This window comes from Anguilla rostrata, chromosome 11 (assembly GCF_018555375.3).
Source record: "Anguilla rostrata isolate EN2019 chromosome 11, ASM1855537v3, whole genome shotgun sequence".
In the NCBI taxonomy this organism is placed as follows: Eukaryota; Metazoa; Chordata; class Actinopteri; order Anguilliformes; family Anguillidae; genus Anguilla; species Anguilla rostrata.
This window is the reverse complement of record NC_057943.1, coordinates 14,064,831-14,088,937: the sequence shown is the minus strand read 5'-3', so window position 1 is coordinate 14,088,937 and position 24,107 is coordinate 14,064,831. Positions and strand designations below refer to the sequence as shown.

The 24,107-nt window shown below is 38.5% G+C and overlaps 1 protein-coding gene across 1 annotated transcript; it reads right to left on the bottom strand.

Moving 5' to 3' along the window:
* Nucleotides 1-2,474: 2,474 nt before the first annotated feature.
* oprl1 (opiate receptor-like 1) lies at nucleotides 2,475-23,586 on the bottom strand. The gene is made up of 4 exons (XM_064298074.1): nucleotides 23,398-23,586; nucleotides 22,770-22,996; nucleotides 6,311-6,666; nucleotides 2,475-4,062 (listed from the first exon to the last, which is right to left on the bottom strand). The coding sequence occupies exons 2-4, from the start codon at nucleotides 22,976-22,978 to the stop codon at nucleotides 3,539-3,541; spliced, it is 1,089 nt and encodes a 362-aa protein (XP_064154144.1). The 5' UTR covers nucleotides 22,979-22,996; nucleotides 23,398-23,586; the 3' UTR covers nucleotides 2,475-3,538.
* Between the last annotated feature and the right edge of the window lie 521 nt (nucleotides 23,587-24,107).

The window sequence follows — 24,107 nt, the reverse complement described above, 5'->3', positions numbered from 1 at the left end:
CAATGCCTGCATTAGGGATGGTGCCGAATACAAATACCATATTCAGCAACACTCAAATACTCATGGACATGTTGTGTTGTCCCTGTAGGGGACATGCCGCTACTTCTCATAGTTGGGCACCAAATTGTAGAAGATGTACAATATCCTCACAGGTGGAGCCATAATTTAATAATCAGTCTCATAATTTTGAATATACAAACTATAAATTGGTAACTTAAATTAATAACTAAATTAATTATTATCAAAATTACACAATAATAGTCTATCTTAACCACATTATAATATACATTCAGCTAATACTAAATGAATATACAGTAAATGATTTAGCTAAGGGGTGAAGGTATTCTATTAAATTCTTTGGATTAGCAGCGGCTGACTCAATTCAACACAAGGGTAATATAAATATAGACAACCGTGTAAATATAATAAAGTTTATTAAACACAAAGTACCGAAAAGGCAAAACACAATACTCTACAATGATGTATAACAAACCATGTGAGTGCACGTGTATGTAGGTGTTGTGTGTGTGTGCGTGTGTGAGTGAGGAGTGTTGGATGTTCCCCTACGTGGGGGGTTGGGTACCGTGGACACGTGTTCACGGAGAACAAAGGAACAAGATGGAGTGTGAATGGAGGGATTTTTGAATCTAGACAAAGCTAGTGAGAAACATAGAGATCAACATGCTGTGTTATGACCGGTTAGTAATTAAAATAGATCAAATGCACGATATGTTCTGTGCGTGACATATATTAAATATGTAGCGCGGTGGATGGCTTCGAGCCAACCGAACATACGGAATGTTTACATTTATCATTAAAACACAATAACGGTCAGTTACATACATCCAATCATAAATGTGGCTACATTCCATCACTAATTATGCTACGCCCCGAGTTACCGCCTTACTTGTGTGTCCTTTGCTCTGGGTTGGTTGTTAGAAAATGTTTCCTGGGTTCCATTGCGAAGTCTGTGGAGGTTGTGGTGGAAAGGGGAAATTGGTCGCCCTTTCTGTTCCAAAACACGCAACCGGATCCTCCGCTAGTCGCTTGCTTCTTGGAACTCGCTCTGCAGGATGCGTCGGTCGTGCGTGGCTCTCCTGGTTCTTTGACCACCTCTAATCATAGGAGTGCTTCAGGCGCCTCGTTTCTCCAGCAGCCGGTAGCCAAGGATATTCGGGCCGTGCTCCGTTGCAGGCCTTGCGAACTCTTCCTGGCGTGTGGACTCACACGAGAGGGAAACGGGAGAAGGGTGGCGAGTCCAGGGAGATGAAAATGGAAGAGAGAGAAATGGAAAAGTAAAGAGAGCGAAACAAGGGCAATTGAAGGCTACGCTTTTCGAATTTACAGTAGGCCAATACTTTAACAGGAGAGCTGCAGAAGGGGGCGTGGTTAAGTGAGTTACTCTGAGGGAAACATGGGATTTGGAGTTCAGTGTCTTTTGTAGGCCATGGTACCTACATCCCCAAATGTTTTCTCCTCCCAATTTTGCCCAATATTATTTGAATTTGGATCTTTTTTCAAACCTCTTTGGTGCAATTCACTCAGAAGTCAGCACAAAGCTTCTCAATTAGACACACACACACACACACACACACAACAGCAGAGAGACAGCAAGTGAGAGTTTTCCATAGGAGTAGATAGGCCAGCGTGACGCCATCACGCTTTGGGGACTTAAAATTACTCCAGTGCCGTAAATCCTCCTCCATACATGACTTTCCTAAATATTTCAGCTTGAACTAAGAGGGTTTTTAAAATTAGAAAAATCCATTTGCTTTACTACCCCCCGACAATCGACAGTAGGTGCTCTTACCCAGATGGGAACGTGTCGCAGTCTACTCTAGCACACTGTTTTGACACAAGTTTCCCAATCAACCATTATCGAAACTTACTTTGCTCTCAGAGATAGCTTGAAGAGTGTGACCATTTCCTTCTGTAACAACAGTTATCTTTCACCTTCCAAATCTCTATGTTCATGAGGGATAACGGACAAAATCGGTGACTCTGTTCAGAGCAATGATTGACAGTCACAGTTAGCACTGGCATGGTCAAAATTTTATTTCAGCCATGGGGCCTATCTCTGTAACTCAGAATGAATGCCATGGCTGGATACAGCACCTAAAGGCCTGACAAAGTGTAGCTTGTGAATTTACTTTATCTTTATTTTAAAAAGTAAGGTACTTTCTGTTTTTAAAAAGCATTCAACCACCTCTCTATCTAGATGCTCATCTTTGCCTCATACAGTTTGAAGAGAAAAATATTTCAGTTAATTTATGCATCTTTGTATCTGTATAAAGAAAGAAAAACACATATTGTCCAGTATACATAAGGATGGTCAGGAAGAAACTTGAATCAGTGAAACACAAGAATAAATTTTCTTTCTTTTTTTTTCTTTTTTTTTGGGGGGGGGGTGTATTTTAATTCATGTTCTGAAAAAAATGCTTTTAACTTTAAGCTTTAGAAAATCATGGAGCATAACCAGAAAACTGATCATTTATTCAGTCAATTTTTAAATAAATGAATAAATATATACTGTACATAACAAAACAAATCTCACAAAGAAGACCAACCATTATTTCTAAATTTTCCATGACATATTTATAAGATTTGGTTTATAATGAGTCTATCAACATTCGACTGTTCAGAAATGTAAACTGATATACTGTTGTCCCTGTGTTACACAAATAGAGAAACAAAGTGGCACATGTACAATACTAGATCAGAGACTGAGTACATGTTAAAATAGAGAGGTAATATATGAAAATGACCATAGCAATATTCATACTTAAATTCATGTATATGTTCATGTCAATATAATATCACATGAATTTTGTTCTGCAATACTTTTTAAAAAACATTATATGTTATATACTGTGTGTATGTATATATATATATATATATATGTGTGTGTGTGTGTGTGTGTGTGTTGCTAAAACAATGCTACAGAATACACACACACACACACACTATATATATATATATATATATATATATATATATATACTTTTTAAAAATGTCTTTACAGGACAACAAATAATTACAGAACAATAGATAAAGCATTTGTTATTTTCCAAATTACAATAAGCTTTCAGTCTAATTAAAGTCTTTCTCCTTCCTTAAAGTCTTCTCTTCACGGTGTCCCATGTTTTTCAAAAGCGAAACAATGAAAGAAAAGCACCAGGATCAGAGCATTTAATCCTCAAGGATAACTTTAACATACTGCAGAACATTTAAGGCCATTTAATTCTTTTCTTCAAACCAGAGTGCTAACTATACCAAATAATAAAGTAAAAAATGATAATAAGCTTATATCCACTGCACAAAATAAAGAGGAAAGAAACTAAAGAAAACTGACAATGTCCAAAGAGATAAGACACTGATTAAAGCCCCTTTGTCCCAATAGGTGTGTCAAAGAGCGTCCCCATCGTAGATAGCTGTGGGGACCCTCGTGTCGCTAGAGGGCAGTAATTTGGGTGAGTTCAGTGTTGGAATTGCCTGCTTTGGGTGGTGCTGTGCCAACCAGGGGCAGCTCCACGCCTAGTCAGGCGGGGTTACTGTTACCGTCCGCGGTCTTGCAGTTGTAAGCCACCCCCCGGGCGATGCTCCGCATGCGGCTGGACTGCTGCATGTCCAGGCGGAAGGCCGAGGGGTAGCAGAACTCCCGGAAGCAGCGCTTGAAGTTCTCGTCCAGGAAGGCGTACAGGACGGGGTTGAGGCTGCTGTTGACGTAGCCCAGGGCGATGCAGAAGTGCATGAGGGTGACCGTCAGCAGGCTGCCCAGGTTGACCGCCAAGGACTGGGCCAGGACCATGATCTGGATGGGCGTCCAGCACACCACGAACACGGCCACCACCACCAGCACCATGCGGGTGATGCGCCGCAGGTTGCGGTCCTTCTCCTTGGAGCCCGACAGGATGCGCACGCTGCGCAGCCGCTTGACCATCAGGCTGTAGCACACGCTGATGATGGCCACCGGGATGAGGAAGGAGAAGAGGAACACGCAGGTGCCAAACACGGGGAAGCTGCGAGGGTCAGGCAGGACCACAATGCACTCGATGCCTTCATCTATTAGAGAGAGAGAGAGAGAGAGAAAAAAAACACATCTGTCAGTATTTCCAGGGTAGGCTGTGGGTTCAGATTCTAGAGCTGAAATTTAATAAAGGGTTCTTTTATTTATTTATTTTTATTTTTTTGTCAACAAAATGTGTACGCTTTGATACAACAAGCTTCTCTAATGCATTCTTAGAGTCTTTTATCGTTGAATGGTGTCCATGGAAAAGCAAGCCAAACCCAGACAGAAGAAAAAGACAAAAAATCTTTAATGACCAGGTCGTTACCTCCTCCCAGGTCTAATATGCAGTACCTACTGAAGGCTTCAAAATGGGCACTGGTAAATGGGAATTCTGATGTTATGAAAACATAGAATAAACTAGTAGTTATCCTGCTATGATTGGCTGCCAAAATGTAATAATATATGTAATTCATAAAGAACTGAGAGTTATGAACATACATGTTCAGACAGGGAATAAAACTCCTGTGGTGAATAATTGTTGCTAACAATGGCTGTTCAAAATGAATTAAAGAATTGAAAAAAAATTAAAGAACAGAAAAAACAGGCTATAATTATTAACACCGCATATTCTTAAAGCATTCAAAATAAACTGGTATAATAAAATATCTGCAATGGTAATCCACAAGATTATGCCACTTCAATTTATAGAACCCTTTTACATTTAAAAAGGACATCAATTTATTTCCCATGTACTGCAAGTCTTAAGCAAATATGAATAATTCATAATTATCTGTTATGACAATGAATAACTCATTAAATAAAAGCGGTAAATTGAAGGTTTTGTTTCAGAATTGTTCTCTGTTGTGATGGACAATGCGTTGCCAGGGTGAAAATGTGTCAACATTGTGTGGTTGAGTGATCTGGGGATTATCAGCATAAGATTAGCATAATATTTAAAACCAACATGGTAAGTATAGCATACTGTCAATGCTGCACACTGGTCATGCTGCACTAATTGAATCACCTGAACAAATGCAATTAAAAATTATAAAGAAAATAGTACTAGAAGTTCTTATAGAAGATCTTAGAAAGCTCTTGGTTACTCTGAAACTTCACAGAGCAAGGTTATCTGTTCCTTTTTTTAATCAGACACATGGGAAGAGCCTTCAGCGAAATTAATCAAATAATTAGTAAATTATTCAGTGGAGAGATTTCCCCTGCACAACTCCCTCCACAAACAAACATTTACACACTACAAACAAACACACCACCATAGCTTCAGTGTGTCTACTTAGGCTTCTCAGTCTTATATCATGCACCATTATAAAAACATTTTTCTTTAAGTCAGAGTTAAGAATTGAAGCAAACCACTTTTCTGCCAGTTTACCAATCTCCTTTTGTCTCCTGTATAAATAATATATATTGAATAAATATGCACCCTCTGCTCCAATTTTTGCTTTGGATCTTCCTAACTTGCATCCGGTGGAGTTCTGACACGGTTGAATTCCCCCATCATTATCCATCAAAAAACCAACAAAAGTTATCTCTGTGGCTAGGGCCACAGCACAATCAACCATAACCAAGGAGCACAGCACATAAATTGAGCCAGCATTATAAATCGAAGAAGAAAGAAAAGGAGAAATAAAAGACAAAAAATAAAAAATAAAAAGAGCAGTAATCAAGAGGAATACAAAGAACATAATAGTGATTGCTGACATAAAGGCACAGGATATGACTGAGTTTTCATCCTACACCCATTTGCTTAATGTGCTTAAAGTAGACACTATTTGTATCATCCCATTTTCTGTCATCAATCACAAACAGCTGCAAGCCGGAGACAGCAGAAGGATAAGAAAACAAAGGAAACTACCAGCAAGAATGCAAAAGTAAGATAAGCAGAAACTAAATAAATAAAGATTTTAGCATGATGTTGACTTTGCTTCCCATTGCCAACCCTTACAGCTACCGAACAAATTTTCCCAAGAATTGCATATTCTGATGTTTTTTTTCTTCCTCATTGATCTATTCTGTAAACACTTTGAAAATCTGTATTCACATTTTTAAAATAAATAAATAAAAACAAAAACAATTGCACTGTTCTTGGCCTAATTTTGCCTTAGAAATGAGACCATATGCATACAAGATATGCTAGACCTCAGAAAAACACCCTGATGATAACTGAAGGGTATGATGAGCTATCTATTGTCTGTAGATCACCATCATTAAATCACCCATGCTGTCTCTATTTAAAAATACCCATTTGAATATGAAATGAACTTGTTTATGGAAAGGAACACTTACCATTTGCCTCTACCTCCACATCCCCCAGAATCATAGCAGGCACCCCAATGGCAGAAGCCAGTACCCAGATGCAGATGTTGATGACCTTGGCCTTGTGTGGCGTGCGCATGTCCAGAGCTTTGACGGGGTGGCAGACAGCGATATAGCGGTCCACACTCATCATGGTGAGAGTGAAGGTGCTGGTGAACATGTTGTAGTAGTCAATGGAGATGACCACCTTGCACAGGACATTCCCAAAGGGCCAGAAGCCCAGAAAGACATCTGTTCCCTGGAATGGCAGTGTGGCAAGGACAAGAGAATCAGCCAGAGCCAGGTTGAAGATGTATATGTTGGTAGCCGTCTTCATTTTTGTGTACCTGAAACGAAAAAGCAACAACATAATTAATGTTGAAGCAATATGACTGCACTGAAAAGTCCTCAGCAATATTATGTCACTGGAAATCAGATAAACATATTTAAGGTTCAGGAACCTGGATTCAAATTGTGGTTATATTCCCCAGAAGTGACAATTGATTACTACTCAATATGTCTTTCAAGTTTTTAACCAAATTATAACCATTTAATTGCTATATACACAATTAGATTATTGTGACCTCTTCAGCAGACAAGGACAGGGTGTAGCCTGTACTCAACATTCATATCCATAAGACACGTCTTATGGAAACCATTCCTCATCACTATAGCAGTCTCAAACTCTGGACATTACAACCAAATAAAGTCTTTGATTCCACTTGTCGAAGCTTGAAAGGTATTTAATTGTCGCTAGCGAATGGTAGGCCTACGTACTTACCGATCCACCACATTCTGCGACAAGTTCTGGGCGAAAATGGGCACTACAAATACTACCTGTATGCGCTATTTTAATATTGCAGTGCCTGTTTGCACCAGAAATAAAATACATTTATTTTAGGCCCCTTCATTTTTTGAGAAAAAAAAAAAAAGGATTGCATTATCTGGATCCAGAGAAGGAGGAATGCTAAGGCATTTTCAACTTAGCTTGCCTTACCCACACAAAAGTGGAAAGAGTTTAATTTGCATATTACATGTAGAAAGGCTTTCACTGGACTTAGGGTTTTTGTCACATAACTGACACCCAGTCAACCCCGCCCACTGAGAACCTGGCGTTTTTGCAAGAACCATTTTAAAGCATGTCTTAGCCATTTGCAAATGCAAAAAGTATTAAAGCAATTCATCAGCAAAAATTCACATATTTCAGTTTCCAAGACCTTTTAAGTGTCAGACAAGACTGCAACTGTGTGACCAGCCAAATTGACAATCAGATGTCAGATTCTGGCTGTCAATCAGAGGGTGGACTTTTCAGATACATTTTTCTGCTGAGAGGTTATATTGGAAGGGAGGGGGGGGGGGGGGTGGCACGGTGGTGCAGTGGGCAGGAAGAAGGTTGTGTGTTTGAATCTCAGCTTGGGACCTTTCTGTGTGGAGTCTGCATGTTCTCCCCATGTCCGCGTTGGCTTCCTCCAGGCAATCCGGCCTCCTCCCACAGACATGCATGTAGGCTAATTGGAGACTCCAAATTGACCATAGATATGAGTGTGTGAGTGAAAGGTGCATGTGCCCTGCGATAGATTGGCTGCCTGTCCAGGGTGTACTCCTGCCTCTTATCCAATGCATGCTGGGATAGGCTCTAGCACCCCCCGCGATCACTGCTCAGGAGAAGCGGGTTTAGATAATGGATTGTTTGCTTTGTTTGCACAGTATTTACAGTGATTTTTGCTCTTTTTTTTTTACGAGACTAGAAAAACAAATATGTACATGCTGCACTGTTATAGCAGACATATTCTGCCATTATAATTATACTATATCCACTGAAATAGTGAAAATCCAATATTTCTGGCCCAATAAGGATTTCTAGTACATATATTGTCAAGAGAATTCAGTAAAATATTAAAGTAGTAATGCAGCCTGTAACTTTTCAATTTAAATTGGACTTATTTTCATAATGTATGCATGCTTAAAACAAATATAATTTTTGTATAAGAAGAAATGCATTGCAACTAAAGTGAATTTTGAATTTTTCCAAAGGATATTCTCTTTTAGTTTTTAAAATGTATAACTATAGAGAGAATATTGTACGGCTCATTTATATTTTATCTCCTGGGAGTTGACTAAGCTTTATCTCTTCTGGAAGTATAATTATAAGGCAATTATGCAGTGGAATTCTATTTTTTACAGCAGCAGAATTATATAATGAGAACATTAGGCTTGTCACCAAGGGCTCATTGGAAAGGAAGAAAAAGGATTAACTACTTTGCTGCTGCCCTCAACCAAATATACCAATTAGAATATTTAATTATATCTTTGAAAGTGCCTCTGCATTTATAATTTCCATGTGGTAAATGTCCAACCTCTCACCCAAGCCAACACCACGGCTATTGGATAAGCACAGCCAGCATCATATAAAGCTTCTGTAATTTCACTCAGTGGGGGAGACCAGCTCCATACACAGAAATCCATGCAGAATGCCTGATGACCTGGTCATTTATTACTATGTTTTTTTTTTTTTTTTTTTTTTTTTTTAATAAATCTTTCTGGCATGAGAACATATCTGTGCTTTTTAATGATCATTTAAGGCAGGGACACCCATGATAAACCAATTTGCTGACCTTTGAATACTTACCACTGCTGCTTGCTAGCACATGCACAGACAGACACCAACAACATATGCCTCTTGAAACCTAAATGTGCTTTCCCCCTACGCTGGGTTCTCCAGCAACCCTCCCCAATCTGCCCTACCCTGCAGTGCCCCCCCCCCCCCCCCCCCAAAAGAAAATCACAAACACTGCTGAGAAGGGCATGCTTCTCATTTAGCCATCATTTTTCATGGTTTATTCTTTTCTCCTTCCACGGGTACAGAGGTTACGGGGGAGAATAATCACTTGATCAGCAGCATACATTTTTCATAGCATGTGCAATGATTTATTAAAAATCATGCAGCATTTTTCTGCCCTGCAGTAGAACATCATAGAAGCGACACGCTGGAAAAATGTGCTTTCGTTGTATATACCATGCGGTTTCAAATATTCATCATTTGCTTAAATTATTCAGCATGTGCTTGGATTAATAAGACACCGAAGAGGAGGCCTTTTAATTCAGCTGGGATGTATTTTTATTATTATTCTATACTGCAATGCTGAGAGATCTGTACAGTACTTATTCAATTTAAAGGGAGCTGATGTGTGATGTGAACTGTTTCATTCAGGCGGTTAACAGATCAGCTGATACATGTTCAATTGTGTCCATTCCCTCTCTCTGATGGATATTAGTCACCAAAAGATACAGTCATCCCTTGATTAAGAACATGAAAAATAAGAGAGCCTATTCATTGCTACACCAGGAAAAAGCATCCTTAAGGTTAGTTGTTCCATCATTGAAGAATTATTTATAGCAGCATAGAATTGATTGGCTGTCTTTCTCATCCACCCCCCCCCCCCCCCTCCCCCCACGCACACACACACACACACCTCTTGATAAGGAATAGGTAACCTTCTGAAACTTTTAAACTAAACTTTGTCTTCTATTCTTGTAACAACCTCTTGCATCTATTGTCACCCTGTCCATGATGCTTTCCCTCCAATGTCCTGGCAACGTGGCTACTGTGAGGTGATGCAAAGTCCTGTGTGGGATCGTTTTTCACGATTGAATCTGTGCCACCTGCGACACTAACACCAGCATTGTGAGCGGCCCACTGTTCTGTCCTCAATGTCCACCCACATCTCAATATAGTTATGTGCATTGTCCTACAATTGAGTCAGATTTTGATGATGACACATTTTAAGCAAATGGAAGCTGAATATGTAATGTGATATAAACGGAAGGGAAATTAAAGGGCACTAAGTCAATCTTATGGGATCTACTGAAAAGCTTTCTACTAAACCCTGCTTTTTGAAATGGCTTTGTGCCATGCACGACTAAGCTTCAGGCTGTTCTTTTCACTTAGCAGGTTTATGGGGTTGTTATTGAGGATCTGGGCATTCACTTAACAGCCTAAATGATTATCTGAGGAGATCATAAAGACTTTTGTTAGAATTAGTAGTACTGCAATGTGCAAACAGCTTATGTTAACAATTACACACCTTCATAACACAAATAGAAATACATACCCCAACAAGTTTTCCTGAACTTCCAAACATTTTACACTGTGGGCTTCATATAAATTATCAGCCCTGTCCCAAACCAGTCTGTCCAGCATACAGACATTGTATCACCCCCTCTATAACTGACATTTGTAAGATGAAATTGCATTCTCTTCACAAGTGTGAATCTTTTTAAATGAGCTTTGCTGGGATTGTGTGGAAATGATTGGGCAAGGACCTGAAGAGAACACTCCGCGAACAGTCTTTCTCTTCTCTTTTCTCTAGAAAATAAAGCGTTCAGGTAAAGAGAAGTACAAACCATGCAGTCGGTATAAAATCATTTGCACTTGAGTACACTGCTGAGTGAGAAGAAAATGCAGCCCAGACAAAACAAAAACAGGGAAGATTAATGTGGCATTACAGATACATAGCAGCATAATGTAACACTGCTGGTGTGCAAAAATATGTCCCTTTTAATTTCATGCATTGTTCAAGTAAAAATTTGTATTCAGTGGAAATTGTAATGGCATTAAGGTTTTTCACATTTGTTCTGTCAAACGTAAGAAACCAGCTTGCCCCAAAAAATAGGTACTTGCCAGGATAAGGCAAAGATTACTTGTGACATGAAGCATAATGAAATGAATGAATAAATAAATATGTTTTGGGGTAATATTAAGTAGCTAGCCTAGGACAAAAAAAAAAAACAGACACCATCTTGCCTTTATGCAATGGCACATTCAAATGAACAATTCCAAAAAGTCCAATGCATTCTGCAAAGTTTTGGCTTTTGCTTTGTCCTTCTCATCTGGTTATTTATTTATTTATGTATTTATTTATTTATTTATTTATTTATTTATTTATTTATTTATTTATTTGTTCATTCATTCATTCACTGTAGTCATATTTCTTAAGTGGAAAAATAAGACTGATGACTACTACCAAAAATGCTACCCATCTTGCATTCTGAAAAACTGAAACATTGTAAACTGTAAAATGTATATGCGTCAATTGCAAATAAACCAAAAGCTACTGAACAAGAAACGTGTTTGTAAGATATGGATTTTGACTAGTTATAAAAGTACACTGAATATAACTTTAAAAAGGAGCAGCTGCTCAACTTTAATGGCTTCTAGCACTGTTAATAAATAAAATAATCAGTCAATGTATCCAGAACACACTGATAATATGTCTGTTATTCTATATGAAAAGGTACTGTAGCATTTTGTCTATTGTTTCCTTCTGCCAATATCAAACCTCCATCGTATCAGACCTAACATACCAAGTTCACCAAGGAGAGGTAAATTTTCAGTTTATTGTTTTTTCAGTCTTTTTTAATAAATGGAATGCATGGTCTCAGTAACCAATATGACTGTACTAACCTAGGGGCACCAAATGGAGATTTGACTAAACTAAAATTATAAAATAGCCCAAAATCACTTCAGGCAGGTGGCCTAGTCTTGTTTATTTTTCCTATGCCTAATTTCACTTCAGCAGGTGCTACTGCTGAATCCTGAATATAGTTTTAAACAGAACATTTTATGCAGTGAATGCAGCCAGGCCAATGTGCCAGGCCAATGTGAATGCTCCATGGAGAATAATGGCCTCCTGCTTCATTTGTAATAAATTACTGGGATTTTACTACAGAATTTATTGCAGAGAAGGATAATTGCTAACTGCACTTGCGTCAGCACACTCCATAATTTCGAGGGAATGCATTCCCTTTGCAATGCTGTAAACCTTTCAAACAAACCCCATTTCACCAGTGACCAAGCATGTGCAATGATATTAAAATAACATTTGTTTTTAGCTGTGACAGGTAGTCTTGCTAAATATAGCACCTTGCCAAAATGTGCTATATTATAGACCTCTCCTTGACAAAACAGAATATAGAGATGTGTAATATTTTAATGTATAATTTTTTCCAATAAAATTGAATATAAGAAACAAAAATGCAAGTTAATTAATTAGTACAACTATAGTATTCTGTTTTAATTGGGACCCATTTAAAGATTTGAAATTAGGTTGTATTTTGTCAGTCGTTTTTAGTAATTTTTAGTTATTAGTTATTGAGGCTGCAGGTGTGCCATTTGACAAGTTGGTGGAGCCCTGTACAACACTGAGACATTGGCATTCCACAAGAATACCTACAGTACAATGACCACAGACTCTCAGTGCTTGCAAACATGGACATATGTTTATAATGATCTCATCTAGCATTCTGATACAACTTCATATGCACAGCAAAATGTTCAATCCGTTCTAATTCCTTTTCCTTTAAGTATGTGGGGCAAAGAGTCTGTATAGGCCAAAATACAGGAGATGTTTTTTGCGGACCTGAGGTGCTTAAAAAAGTAATAGCTTCAATTATTATTTAAGTCTCGTTTTGTGTCCATTGTCGAGGGCGATATGACCGTCGCAGTTTGGTTGTTTACTTTCGTATTGGTAACCAAACCCTCATGTACCCATGTGGGTTGTTTCCCATGTAAACCATGTGAGTGCAGGTATCGAAAAAGGGTCACTTTAAAAAAGTGGATGTAAACATGCGGTCAAGAAAAAAAATTTGAACTGGGCATCAAGGCCTGTGCTGTAAACTTAGCCTAATTGAGTACATTTGGTCCCTATTGGATAAACACTGTTGTTTGACCACGCAATCAGCCCTGAATATGGGTTATTTTGCTTGCATTCCTGATATTCTTCCTAAACACCCCTGAAATGGTTTCATCACAAATTCTGCACACCCTCAATTATGGATTCCCCATATTGGTCTTTTCTGTCTAGATAGCCAGCATTTACTTACTTCAGCTAATAAGAATGACTTGTTCTTGTAGTCATGCGCAGTGCATGCAGGCAAATGTGGCAGCATGGCAGAATATGGAATGATGCATTTTTATTATTAAAAGTCACAGAAGGGCTGTAAAAGCCAATGCTAACAGCAGGCTAACTACTGCAGTCTTTTGTGGCTGACACACATACGTCAGCCTGGAAGCCTGGGAATGTGCTGATTGGATTCTGTGTTTTATTGAAAGAAGCATACGACATTTACAATTCATAAGTCATGGGCTATCAAATATGGTGATGTTAAAATATTGGTTTAACATGTATGCCATTTTAACTTAATACATTAATTTGAACTTAAAAGTCTGAATTTCCATGAAGTTACTTTGGGTGATCAGTATTGCATACACACCATTATTGTCTACTTAGAAAAAAAAATCCATTGAGCTGAAATTCCATCTGCTGGTAGATTGGTTTAGCCTATTTATTTCACTTTTCCATGAGAGCAAAGGCTGCAAAAAAGTATGCTCGAGCAAGGAAGAAAGTGAGGAAAAAATATATTGACTTGCATTGAAATTCTAGTTTAACTTGCATATTATCGAGCCAGGATTGGGCCCTATATAATATAACCTAATATGCTCCCTTGGTAGGATTCAATTATTTATTCATGAGCCATTCTTATCAGGTACACAACCTATCAGACATGTTTTTTTTTGTTTGTTGCCATTTTTCTCCCATTTTCTACCCAATTTAGTGGTTATATCTATTCACCTTGTGTATCATGGTCCTGGTCGATGCGCTATCCTCTGTCGGTCTTGGGAGGGTGTAGACTACCACATGCCTCCTCCGATACATGTGGAGTCGCCAGCCGCTTCTTTTCACCTGACAGCAATGAGTTTTCACTGGGAGAGCGTAACGCGTGCGGAGGTTCACGCTATCTCCCCCAGATCCCCTCCCTGCTGAACAGGCGCCCCGACCAACCAGTAGGAGTCGCTAATGCAACAATCAGGACTCATACCCTCACCGGCTTCCCAGACTGCCCTATCAGACATGTTTTGAACTTAAAATGAAAGCATTAATAAATTATCAGGGTCTCCTGGACTGATGATATATTTTCATATGTCAACCGATTTTAATAAACCTGACTTTGAAAAGTCTATAAAGAAATAAAATAAATCCTCCCTTTGAATTTTTAATACTGCCGTGTCACAAGTCATTTCATAAATACAAATACAAAAGGACAAAGATAGGTCAAGGAGATACTGAGTGCTTAGTTGATTTTAATCACTCAAAACTGAAAGGGGGTAGCTAAATTGTTCAATGAATTAATCTAATCTGTCAAGTAAGTGTCTAATCAGAAGAGTCAGTCAGACCCTTCTGTTTAATGTCTTAAAATAAATAGCCACACACAAAATGAGTTCCCAGGGTCCAAAAAGGAAAATGCTTAGTTTTATCAGAAAATCTTTCTAATTGAGATTTTACTGTGCTGAATAATACATTTCCCATTATGACTTGTTATATTATAACAATTATATATCATTGTGAAGTCAATTTGATTTGAAAATAAAGCCCAAAACAAAATTTGGCCACAAATATAAAATTCAGCAAAAAAAAAAAAAAAGTCTGTGAACAATAAATGCTATACAGAGACAGGCACTGTGTGATTTTACACTTGGAGATGGAAATAGCCAAAGAAATAAAACATCGACATTTGCAGAGATGATGCAACCTATTTTCTGATTACTGACTTGCCCCAGGCAAGTGTCTTGTCATGTAAAAAAATCAATTTTTCTCAATCAACTCTTCTAATCATCCCCCAGTCTATCGTATGATAAATCCTTTCCTCTCCACTGCAACTAATATACGGTAAGCACTCTGGCACAAAATCACTGCCAGACATTACTCAGGTGCCAAATCAGAGTTTCATTTATCATATTTCCTCAAAGCATTACCGTTAAGGCAAAATCCTCGCTCTGATTTTACTTCACTCCTTTTGTTCAATTGCTATAAAAACCACAGTACCCTTAATGCCTAGCGACACCACAACACCACAGCTTTAACATGGACACTGCCACCTCCCATTGGCTTTTGTATGCTCACAGTACAGATTACCCCTCACCTAGCAAATAAACACTTTCATGCTTCCCCGAGTAGTATAAACAGTAATATTGTCGGTGCAGAAATAGCTCCGCAATTTTTTCTGCTTCAATCTCCGGAGTATGAGAGCACAGCTGTGCAATGGAGTCTGTTTGAGTGGGGGCTTGAATTGAATTCTTAGGAATTCTTTCATTAATTGCTTCCTTCTTCCGCCAGCAAGTCTGGGGTTTTCACTTTAATATGATTTCCAGATTTGTGGAATGATCTCATTGCCATTTACCTAATGGTTTTATAAATCGCCACCCGCATCCCCTGGACCCATTGTCTCTGACATTGCCTGGGCAGTTAATTGCCCTGCAGTAACCTAATTACTGTACATGTTGTTTGTAATATTAATTTAAATTATGGGAGACTGTCTCACTTCAAGGCAAGGCCAAGCACTGGAAGGTATATGCAACCTAAAAAAGTAAATATTTGTGGGTATATATACCATGGTGTACACATCCGCCAATTACCAAAATATAGATGGTACTACTGTTCAGGTACCTCAGAGCTGTCTCTCATTATCAGTTATCAAAAACAGGAAAACAGAGAAGATAATTAAAAATTAAAAAGTACACATCAACTAGTGGCACAATCCATTTCCGTGTAGTGATGTGGCACTATAATGAGGCAAAATACCCTGATTACCATGCCTGTAGACAGATATAATGCATATATATTTATATGATGCTGTAAAAGTAATAATAAAAGCACTAGTTCAAGATTACTATCTCAAGATCACACTATCACAGGTGACACTGTGGTGTGGTGAATAGCACTGTTGCCACACAGCCAGAATCCTAGGATAGGCCTCAAACTGCTCCCCACAACTGCTCCCCAGTGCTCACACACTGAATAGGAGTAAGACCAAAAGAAAATGGATGGATAGATGGATGGATGGAATGTAGCCATCCCTTGTTAATGTTTTAACCCACAAACACCTTTGTTTTTTTTACATTGGCCCAGTGTAAAATTATTAATCTCTGGAATGAAAAACGGAGTTAACAAAGCTATAAATATTTTACAGGACTGGTTCGCTGAACAGCAGAATGTGAGTTAATACAATTTATTTATGGTTGCTGTGCCAACATAAAAGGCTTGTCACCAGAGTTTGGAATGTATTATCTACAGAAACTCTTGAACTGTTTGAGCAAATTAAAAAGTGCTATTGTAAGCAGTTGCTTAATTTTTAATTGGGAGATTTTTTTTTTTTTTTTGTGGTGATTGAACAGAATTATATCATTCAATGTTATGGTTTGTTTTATTTTTATTCTGGAAAATAAATTACCAGTTCAAAAAAGCAGCAATGGCTTAGATTTGTCAATCAAAATCCAAACTTTGTCAATCAAATTCCAAGCAAACTATTGCATTCCTGTCATTTACTGTGTATCTTGCTTGCACACTGCTGATGGGAGATTCCCGCCAGTTCAGCTTGTTTTCGTTTTTGCCCAAGAAAAAATCAGCCTACAATCTCTAATGAAGGGGTAAACATATTGATCAAGTGAAATAGAATGTGATTGTCAAGAACTAAACAACCCTTTGACATTTTCTATCAAATCTATCACTCTCATCTCTAAACTTACATAAAATGCAAACGATATATTAATACAATGCAAAAGAAAAAAAAAAAAACATAACATACTTGTTTCATGAATAGGAGAGATGATTTTTTTTTCATCTAAGACCAAAATAAATAAATAAATGAATAATATATTTCTTGTTTAAAAAAATAGTTCCTCATTTGTGTAGTGTGCTATTTCTGAGTATTCACTTTTATTATTGTGGACACTCATTCTCCAAAGGGTTGTTTAATTCAGGTCAAACAACTATGAAACAATAAAGCAATTACTCAATGCTCATTCACACTATGAACGCATTATATATATGACCTGAATAAATGATGCTTCCATACAGGTGTACTGCATGATACAATTAAGCTATTAACATCATGCTGAGCAGGCCCAGTTGACCTCGATTTTGGATCAAGATGGCAAGAGGAAAAGATCTAAGTGACTTTGAAAGTGGGCTCATTTTTGGGGAACAGATGGCAGTGATTCCACTAAGTAGAACAACCAAGTGGCTCCACTTTAAAGGCTGGCAGCTGCCCCAACCCTCTTCCAGTAACCACGGCGGTGCAACATGCAAAGCAAGCAGCTCCACTGTCCTGCAAACAGTGGTAGAAGAGCTATTGCAGCACAGTAATGAGGAGCTCAGTCAGGGGGAGCAGCCAGCTACGCACTCTCCTAGCTGAACTTCAGAAACCGCTTCTGGACAAAGACAGTGAATGCACATGGACTAATGTCACTAAACATGACATTGATACAGGTGCAGCCCTGCCTATTCGTCAGTGGCTGTGGCTTATTCCCCTGGTGCAGAAAGCAAAAGTCGAGGCACAAAAGAAATAAATGGCAGCACCCGGCATTATCCACTGCTCTGAAAGCCCGTGGGCCTCTCCACCAGTGCTGGTAAGAAAAGAAAAGAAAAACTCTGTTTCTGTGTAGACTACAGGCAGGTTACTTCACTTAACTACTGAAGACTCTTAGCCTCTCCCCAGTATTTCTGATGCATTAGATGGCATACGGGGCTCTATATGGTTCTGTTCACTTGACCTATACAGACGGGTGAGACATTAAAGGAAAAACCAACATAAAGTGCCTTAGTAAGGTGTTGGGCCACCAGAATGGCTTAAATGTGCCTTGGCATAGATTCAACAAGTCTCTGGAACTCTACTGGAGGGACATAACACCATTCTTCCAAAAGATATTCCCTCATTTGGTGTTTTGACGATGGTGGAGGAGAGCGCTGCCTAACACGTCGGCCCAAAAACTCCCATAAGTGTTCAATCCGCTTGAGATGTGGTGACTGCAAAGGCCATAGCATATGACTTACATCATTTTCACACAAATCAAACCATTCAGTGACCTCTTGTGCTCTGTGGATGGGAGTATTGCCATCCTGGAAGAGACCACTCCCATCAGGATACAGAGGTTTCATCATAGGATAAAGGTGATCATTCAGAATAACTTTGTATTGATTTGCAGTGACCCTTCCCTCTAAGGGGACAAGTGGACCCAAATCATGCCAGGAAAATGCCCCACACAGCATAGCAGATGCACCAGACCCTTTCACTGTAGGGGTCAAGCATTCAGGCCTCTACTGTTCTCTTGGTGTAGTCCACACATACATTGGTCCACTTGTTGAGAGTATGGTGAACAAGTGGATGAGTGCATATGTGGTCTACACCAAGAGAACTGTACAGGCCTGTATGCTTGACTCATCTGACCATATCACTTTTTTCCACATCTCTGTAGATCAGTGCCTGTGGTTTTTGCACCACTGAGGGATTTATGTACTGCAACCCTACTTTAATATCTCTGTGTAGTTGCTAACACAGTCTGATCATGTCCTGCATTGACATTCTCAGTCACCTGAGGAAGATTTGCTTTTCTGTTTTTCCTTACATATCACACTAATGCATGAGCATCATAGAGTACTAGACAAAATATTGGACAAACGGAACCTGAGTAAACACAAAACAACAAGTTTTAAATTTGTTATTAAAATTTGTTTAATGAAAAAGTTATCAAACACCAATATCTCTCATGTGAAGAAGTTACTGCCCCCTAAACTTAAAGACCACCTCTACTCAAAAATGTTTAACTCCTCTTGGAAGCATGAATTCAGATTCAAATACAGATCGATTTTTGTGCAGACCTTTTCACCTGAGCACCTTTTTGACATTATTTCACCATAGACAGAGAGCTTCCCTGTACTTTCATGAAATCTGAGTTGGAAATGTAGTACGAGCAAAATTTGTGAGGTCACAAATATATTGTTCCTATCATGGTTCGCAATGCAAAGAAATGCAAATTACAGGAAAGCGATGTGGTAAAAAAAAAAAAAACCTTCACACACAGAAAGCTGACTGACTAGTGAAATTGTTATGACAGTTGTGTTGAACAAGGCAGACTGGACAGTTTTAGGATGCAATCCTGAGGTAGTAACTTTCCTCCATTTGTTACTCCTACTTTCTAGTGGTGGATTACTTTCTATTTCTTTCCAGCATGAACAAATTCCAAAATAAAACAAAACAAAAATCATAAACGTGCTCTAGGTGTGAGCTCCCGGTCTTGGCCCCAAACTGTGGAGAGCAGCACACCTTTAAGCACCTGGGCTGATCAGCTTACGCAACCCAGGTGTGTGTGCTCTCTCCACCAGCCGGCGCAGCCAAGACCAATCCGGTTCACCACCACAAGGTGTAATTTGTTTACAAAAATCACATGGATGGACTTGACAACATTGTGGGAATCCGTGTTTGTCACTCACATTTTACAGATAACTACTTTCAGAACCTCATGCAGAAGTCAATGGGTATTGCAAAGAAATTTATTCTTAATCCGGATGACATGCCTGCGATATATTTGGGGACTACAGCAGCAAGCATTTCCAATTTGCATATTCATACATTCTGGCATTGTCAATGAGGCTATAGGTGTAGAGATTCTACTAAGCCATTACTAAGCCATTCAATAATATAATATTTTTTAAGGTTTTAAAATACATCTGGAGGGGTACTTTCATAACTGGTTGCACCACTTTTAGCATCACTAACAGCAACCAAATGCTTCCTATAATTTTATATCAGTCTTTCACATCACTGTGGAGGAATTTTAGCCCACTCTTCTTTGCAGAACTGATTTAATTCAGACAAATTAGAAAGGTTTTCCAGCATGAACTTTCTAGTCGTGTTACAGCCTCTCTATCGGGTTCAAGTCAGGCCATTCCTAAATTGTTATTGTTTCTTTTCAGCAACTCAGTTATGGACATGCTCTTGTGTTTTGGATCATTGTATTCCTGCATAACCCAATTATGCTGCAGCTCACAGAAAAATGACTGGACATTCTCCTAAAGAATTTTCTATTACAGAGAAGAATTCATGGTTCCTTCAATAATGGCAAGTCGTCTAGGTCCCAAGGCAGCAAAGCATCCCCACACCATCCCACTACCACCACCATGTTTGCCTGTTGGTATGATGTTCTACTTTTGACCCATCTGTCCATAGAACATAAGGCTTGGGGATCATGCAGGTGCTTTTTTGCAAATGTAAGACAAGCATCGATGCTTCTCTTGGTTAATAGTGAACAATGTTCTTTTTGGTGATTTAGGCCTGGCTCGTAGATGGCCTTCCAATTGATCCCAAAGGTGTTGGATGCGGTTGAGATCAGGGTTATCTGCAGGCCAGTCAAGTTCTTCCACACCAATCTTGACAAAAACATTTCTATATGACCTTGCTGTGTGCTCGGGGGCATTGTCATGCTGAAATAGGATAGGGCCTTTCCCAAATAGTTGGAAGCACAGAATCGTCTAGAATGTCATTAGATTAAGATTTGCCTTCAATGAAACAAAGGGGCCTAGCCAAAACCACAAAAAACAGTCGCACACCAAGGGGTGTCCAGATACATTTGGTCATGTAGTGTATATGTATGTGGGTTCAAAGCCAATAAATGTAGCATCACAGTCTTATGATACTTTAGCCCATTTGAGCTCTGGATAATGGTCCATGGCACAGTGCATTATGGGGCATGCAGATTTTCCTTGTATTTATTTATATTTCTCTTTATTTAATAATACCTTTGCGAATACTACCACACTATGCTAAGCACTGATCATTCAACTTTTCAGGACCATCCAATAATTCCATGTGGAAAACATCCAACTGAGCTCTCTCTCTCTGAATTTATTTTCAGACACATTTCACCTTTTTTAATTTATTTGAGATAACAGAATTTTTAATAAAGCTTTGACCAGGCGTGTATGTTAAGTAACTACACTAAGGCAATCCATAATATATTTTGTGTCTAATTGCCATGGTCACATATGGACAGTAGCTAGTGACTGTACTCAGAGTGACTGACATTAAGGAGCAGTGTCTTCAGAATAGACCTGACATAAATATACTTTTACTCCTGGTAAAAAAATGTATATAAATTAAGGATAACTGGAATCTTCTTAAACTCTCTCCTTAAACATCTTCTTCAAATGTTATTTAAGATATGAGCACATATTTATTATTTAAGATATGAACCCCCCCCCCCAACACACACACACACACACGCATGTATCTCCATGGTAAGTGTCTAACAGTGAAAGGAAGTGAGCACTGGGTTGCCTCTTGCTGTGCCTCTTTCTAGCTCTCTGTGCCCATCAGAGCTCTCAGCTCCATTAACGAAAGTGCAGCATGGACGTGAACAAACACATTATATGTGCCAACAGTATAATTATATGTGGCAACAGTCAACTAGCACAGCACAATCTCGCTTCACACAAAAAAACTTCAGTGATGAAAATTATCTTTGAAGAAAAGTGCCCAAACGTAATCTCTAAACGTAACAAACTGTGAGCATGTAAATTGCATCACAGAGAATTCCACAGAAAAGAGGTGAGGAGGAGAATACCAAAACCAGTGTAAATACACCTTCAAAAAAATTGAATTACTGTATCGACTCCAAAATGAATGGATGAATGAATGAATGAATGAATGAATGAATGAATGTTGTATGTTTGGTGAGCATTTCAGGGCAAAATGACTGCTATATTTCCACAAGATATGTGCCATACATTGCTGGTGGTTCAGATCCATGTAACCCATAATAATTATGCATCATCATCATTATTATTATTATTATTATTATTATTATTATTATTATTATACAATTGTTCCATAAGTCTAGAAGTGAGGCTGCATGGACCAGTGGCTGCCCAAGGACACATTAAATAAAAAAGGTTGTGGCCTGCGTCTTAGGGATACATACTTCAGCATGGAGAACAATGAGAAAAGGGAAAGGAACCTCGACAGTAATGAGGAAGGTAAAATGATGCTAAGGTATGAAATAAAATTTTTGATGTATAAAACCAGGATCACAACGAATTGCATTATTGTACTCGTGATCACCATGATACATGGTGATACACATGATAATGAAAAGTGTAATGTATGATATCATAACAATAATTCATATTTTTGTTCATTTATTGCATCTGTTTAAGCATAATTATGTGAAAATTGTGTTTTACATAATTAATTCTTCCATCGTCCATGTTTTAAATAAACTTGTATTAGGTCATATTTGAAATGAACAGTATGATAAAAGTATATTGTTATTGTATATTACTAATCACAAGAAACCGTGCAGAGGAGCCATCAAGGCCTTAATTAAGGGTCCTCTCCAGCAAAGTCTCTCCTGGGACTATAACCAGTGACCATGGTTACCCATCTTGAGTCACTGCCACTGTGGCAATGGTAACTCCTACACTGTCTTGCTGAGGTGTCCCATTAACAAAAACATGACAATTCGGCATGTCAAATTAGACTCGGAATAGAACGCGTATATTGCATACAGTACGTGTAAATCCAAGAACCTGTTTAATATAGGAAAAGCATGAAGTCTTACCTGATGATGACATACATGACCAGGCAGTTTCCCACAAGCCCCACAACGCAGACGATCATGTACACCACAACAATGGTGATCTTCACACTCGTGGACAGGAAGCCGTCTGTCTCGTTATATGCACTGAAGTTGTTTTGGAAAATAGACTCGTTGTAAAATCGGATATGTCTGGGGTCTCTAAACCCAATGGGATCATCTGGAAACTCCATGGTGAAGCGCGCAAAAACCTAAGTTTGGTATGAAAACACAAATATAATGTAGTACCATAGCATAAGTAGAGGTTTTATTTGTAATGGCACACATTTACTCTTATGAAATGTAACTTAAAAAAAAAAAAGATGTTGATATCTTAATTAAAATGATACCATACACTTCATATATAATACAAGAAGCATTGCGGGCATTACATTCAGCTGTTCGCCTCGGTATTTACAAGCCACACTGCTAAAATGCCTTATTAATCCAAGCAATTAAATGGAAAGTGCCCCGCACGGAAAACCCTATTCTATTCTCACATAAAGACAAACTACTAATATGTAAACGTCGCCCTGAAATAATTGACTGCAGAAAGATTTCAGGCACAGTTGCACATACCGTATTGCGAGCTATGCGATATGCGATAATTCACCTGCTTCGTCTGCTTGTTTTCAATAAGCGTATCCTCCAAAATTTCAACGTTTCGGGCTCAGATGCTGTTTCGTGCTGTGAATGTTTTTCGTCTTTAAATTGTATTTTCTTCTCTGAGATCTTTTTTCCATACACGCGGGAAATACAGGTTACTGAAGATCCCTAAGATGAACGAAACATTTTTCATTTATTTATTTATTTATTTTTTTACAAACGAAGGAGGGCGGAGGGAGGGGGAGGTGTGGTTGGACGGTTGCTGGTAGTTTTCGATTATTCTGCACCCGTATGCTTTTTGTTCCTCTCCCTCTTTCTGTCTTTTCTGCTTCTCAGTCTGATTGCCCTCAACCTTGCACAGCTAGGAGAACTGCTGAAAGGGCTGATTATATATATTCTTCTCCTTCTTGCTTCACTTCTTACCTTTCAGTATGTCTGTAGGCATCAGCTATAGAAATGATGTGTTTCTTTCTAATTCTCATTTTCCTTCTCCCCTTTTTCTGTTCCCTAGTGCCTTTTCCCTCCTATTCCTATGTTCCTATGTCCAGATATGCACATATGGAGCGTAAAAAAAGTTCGATTATTTCATTACAGAGCACAGCATGGTGGAGTTGAATAAATTGCTGCCCGTTAATTACAGTTCAAAAACTAATATATATCTTACGTATACATTTAACTCCAATTTGTTATTCTTATACATTAAATTGCCCATACGAC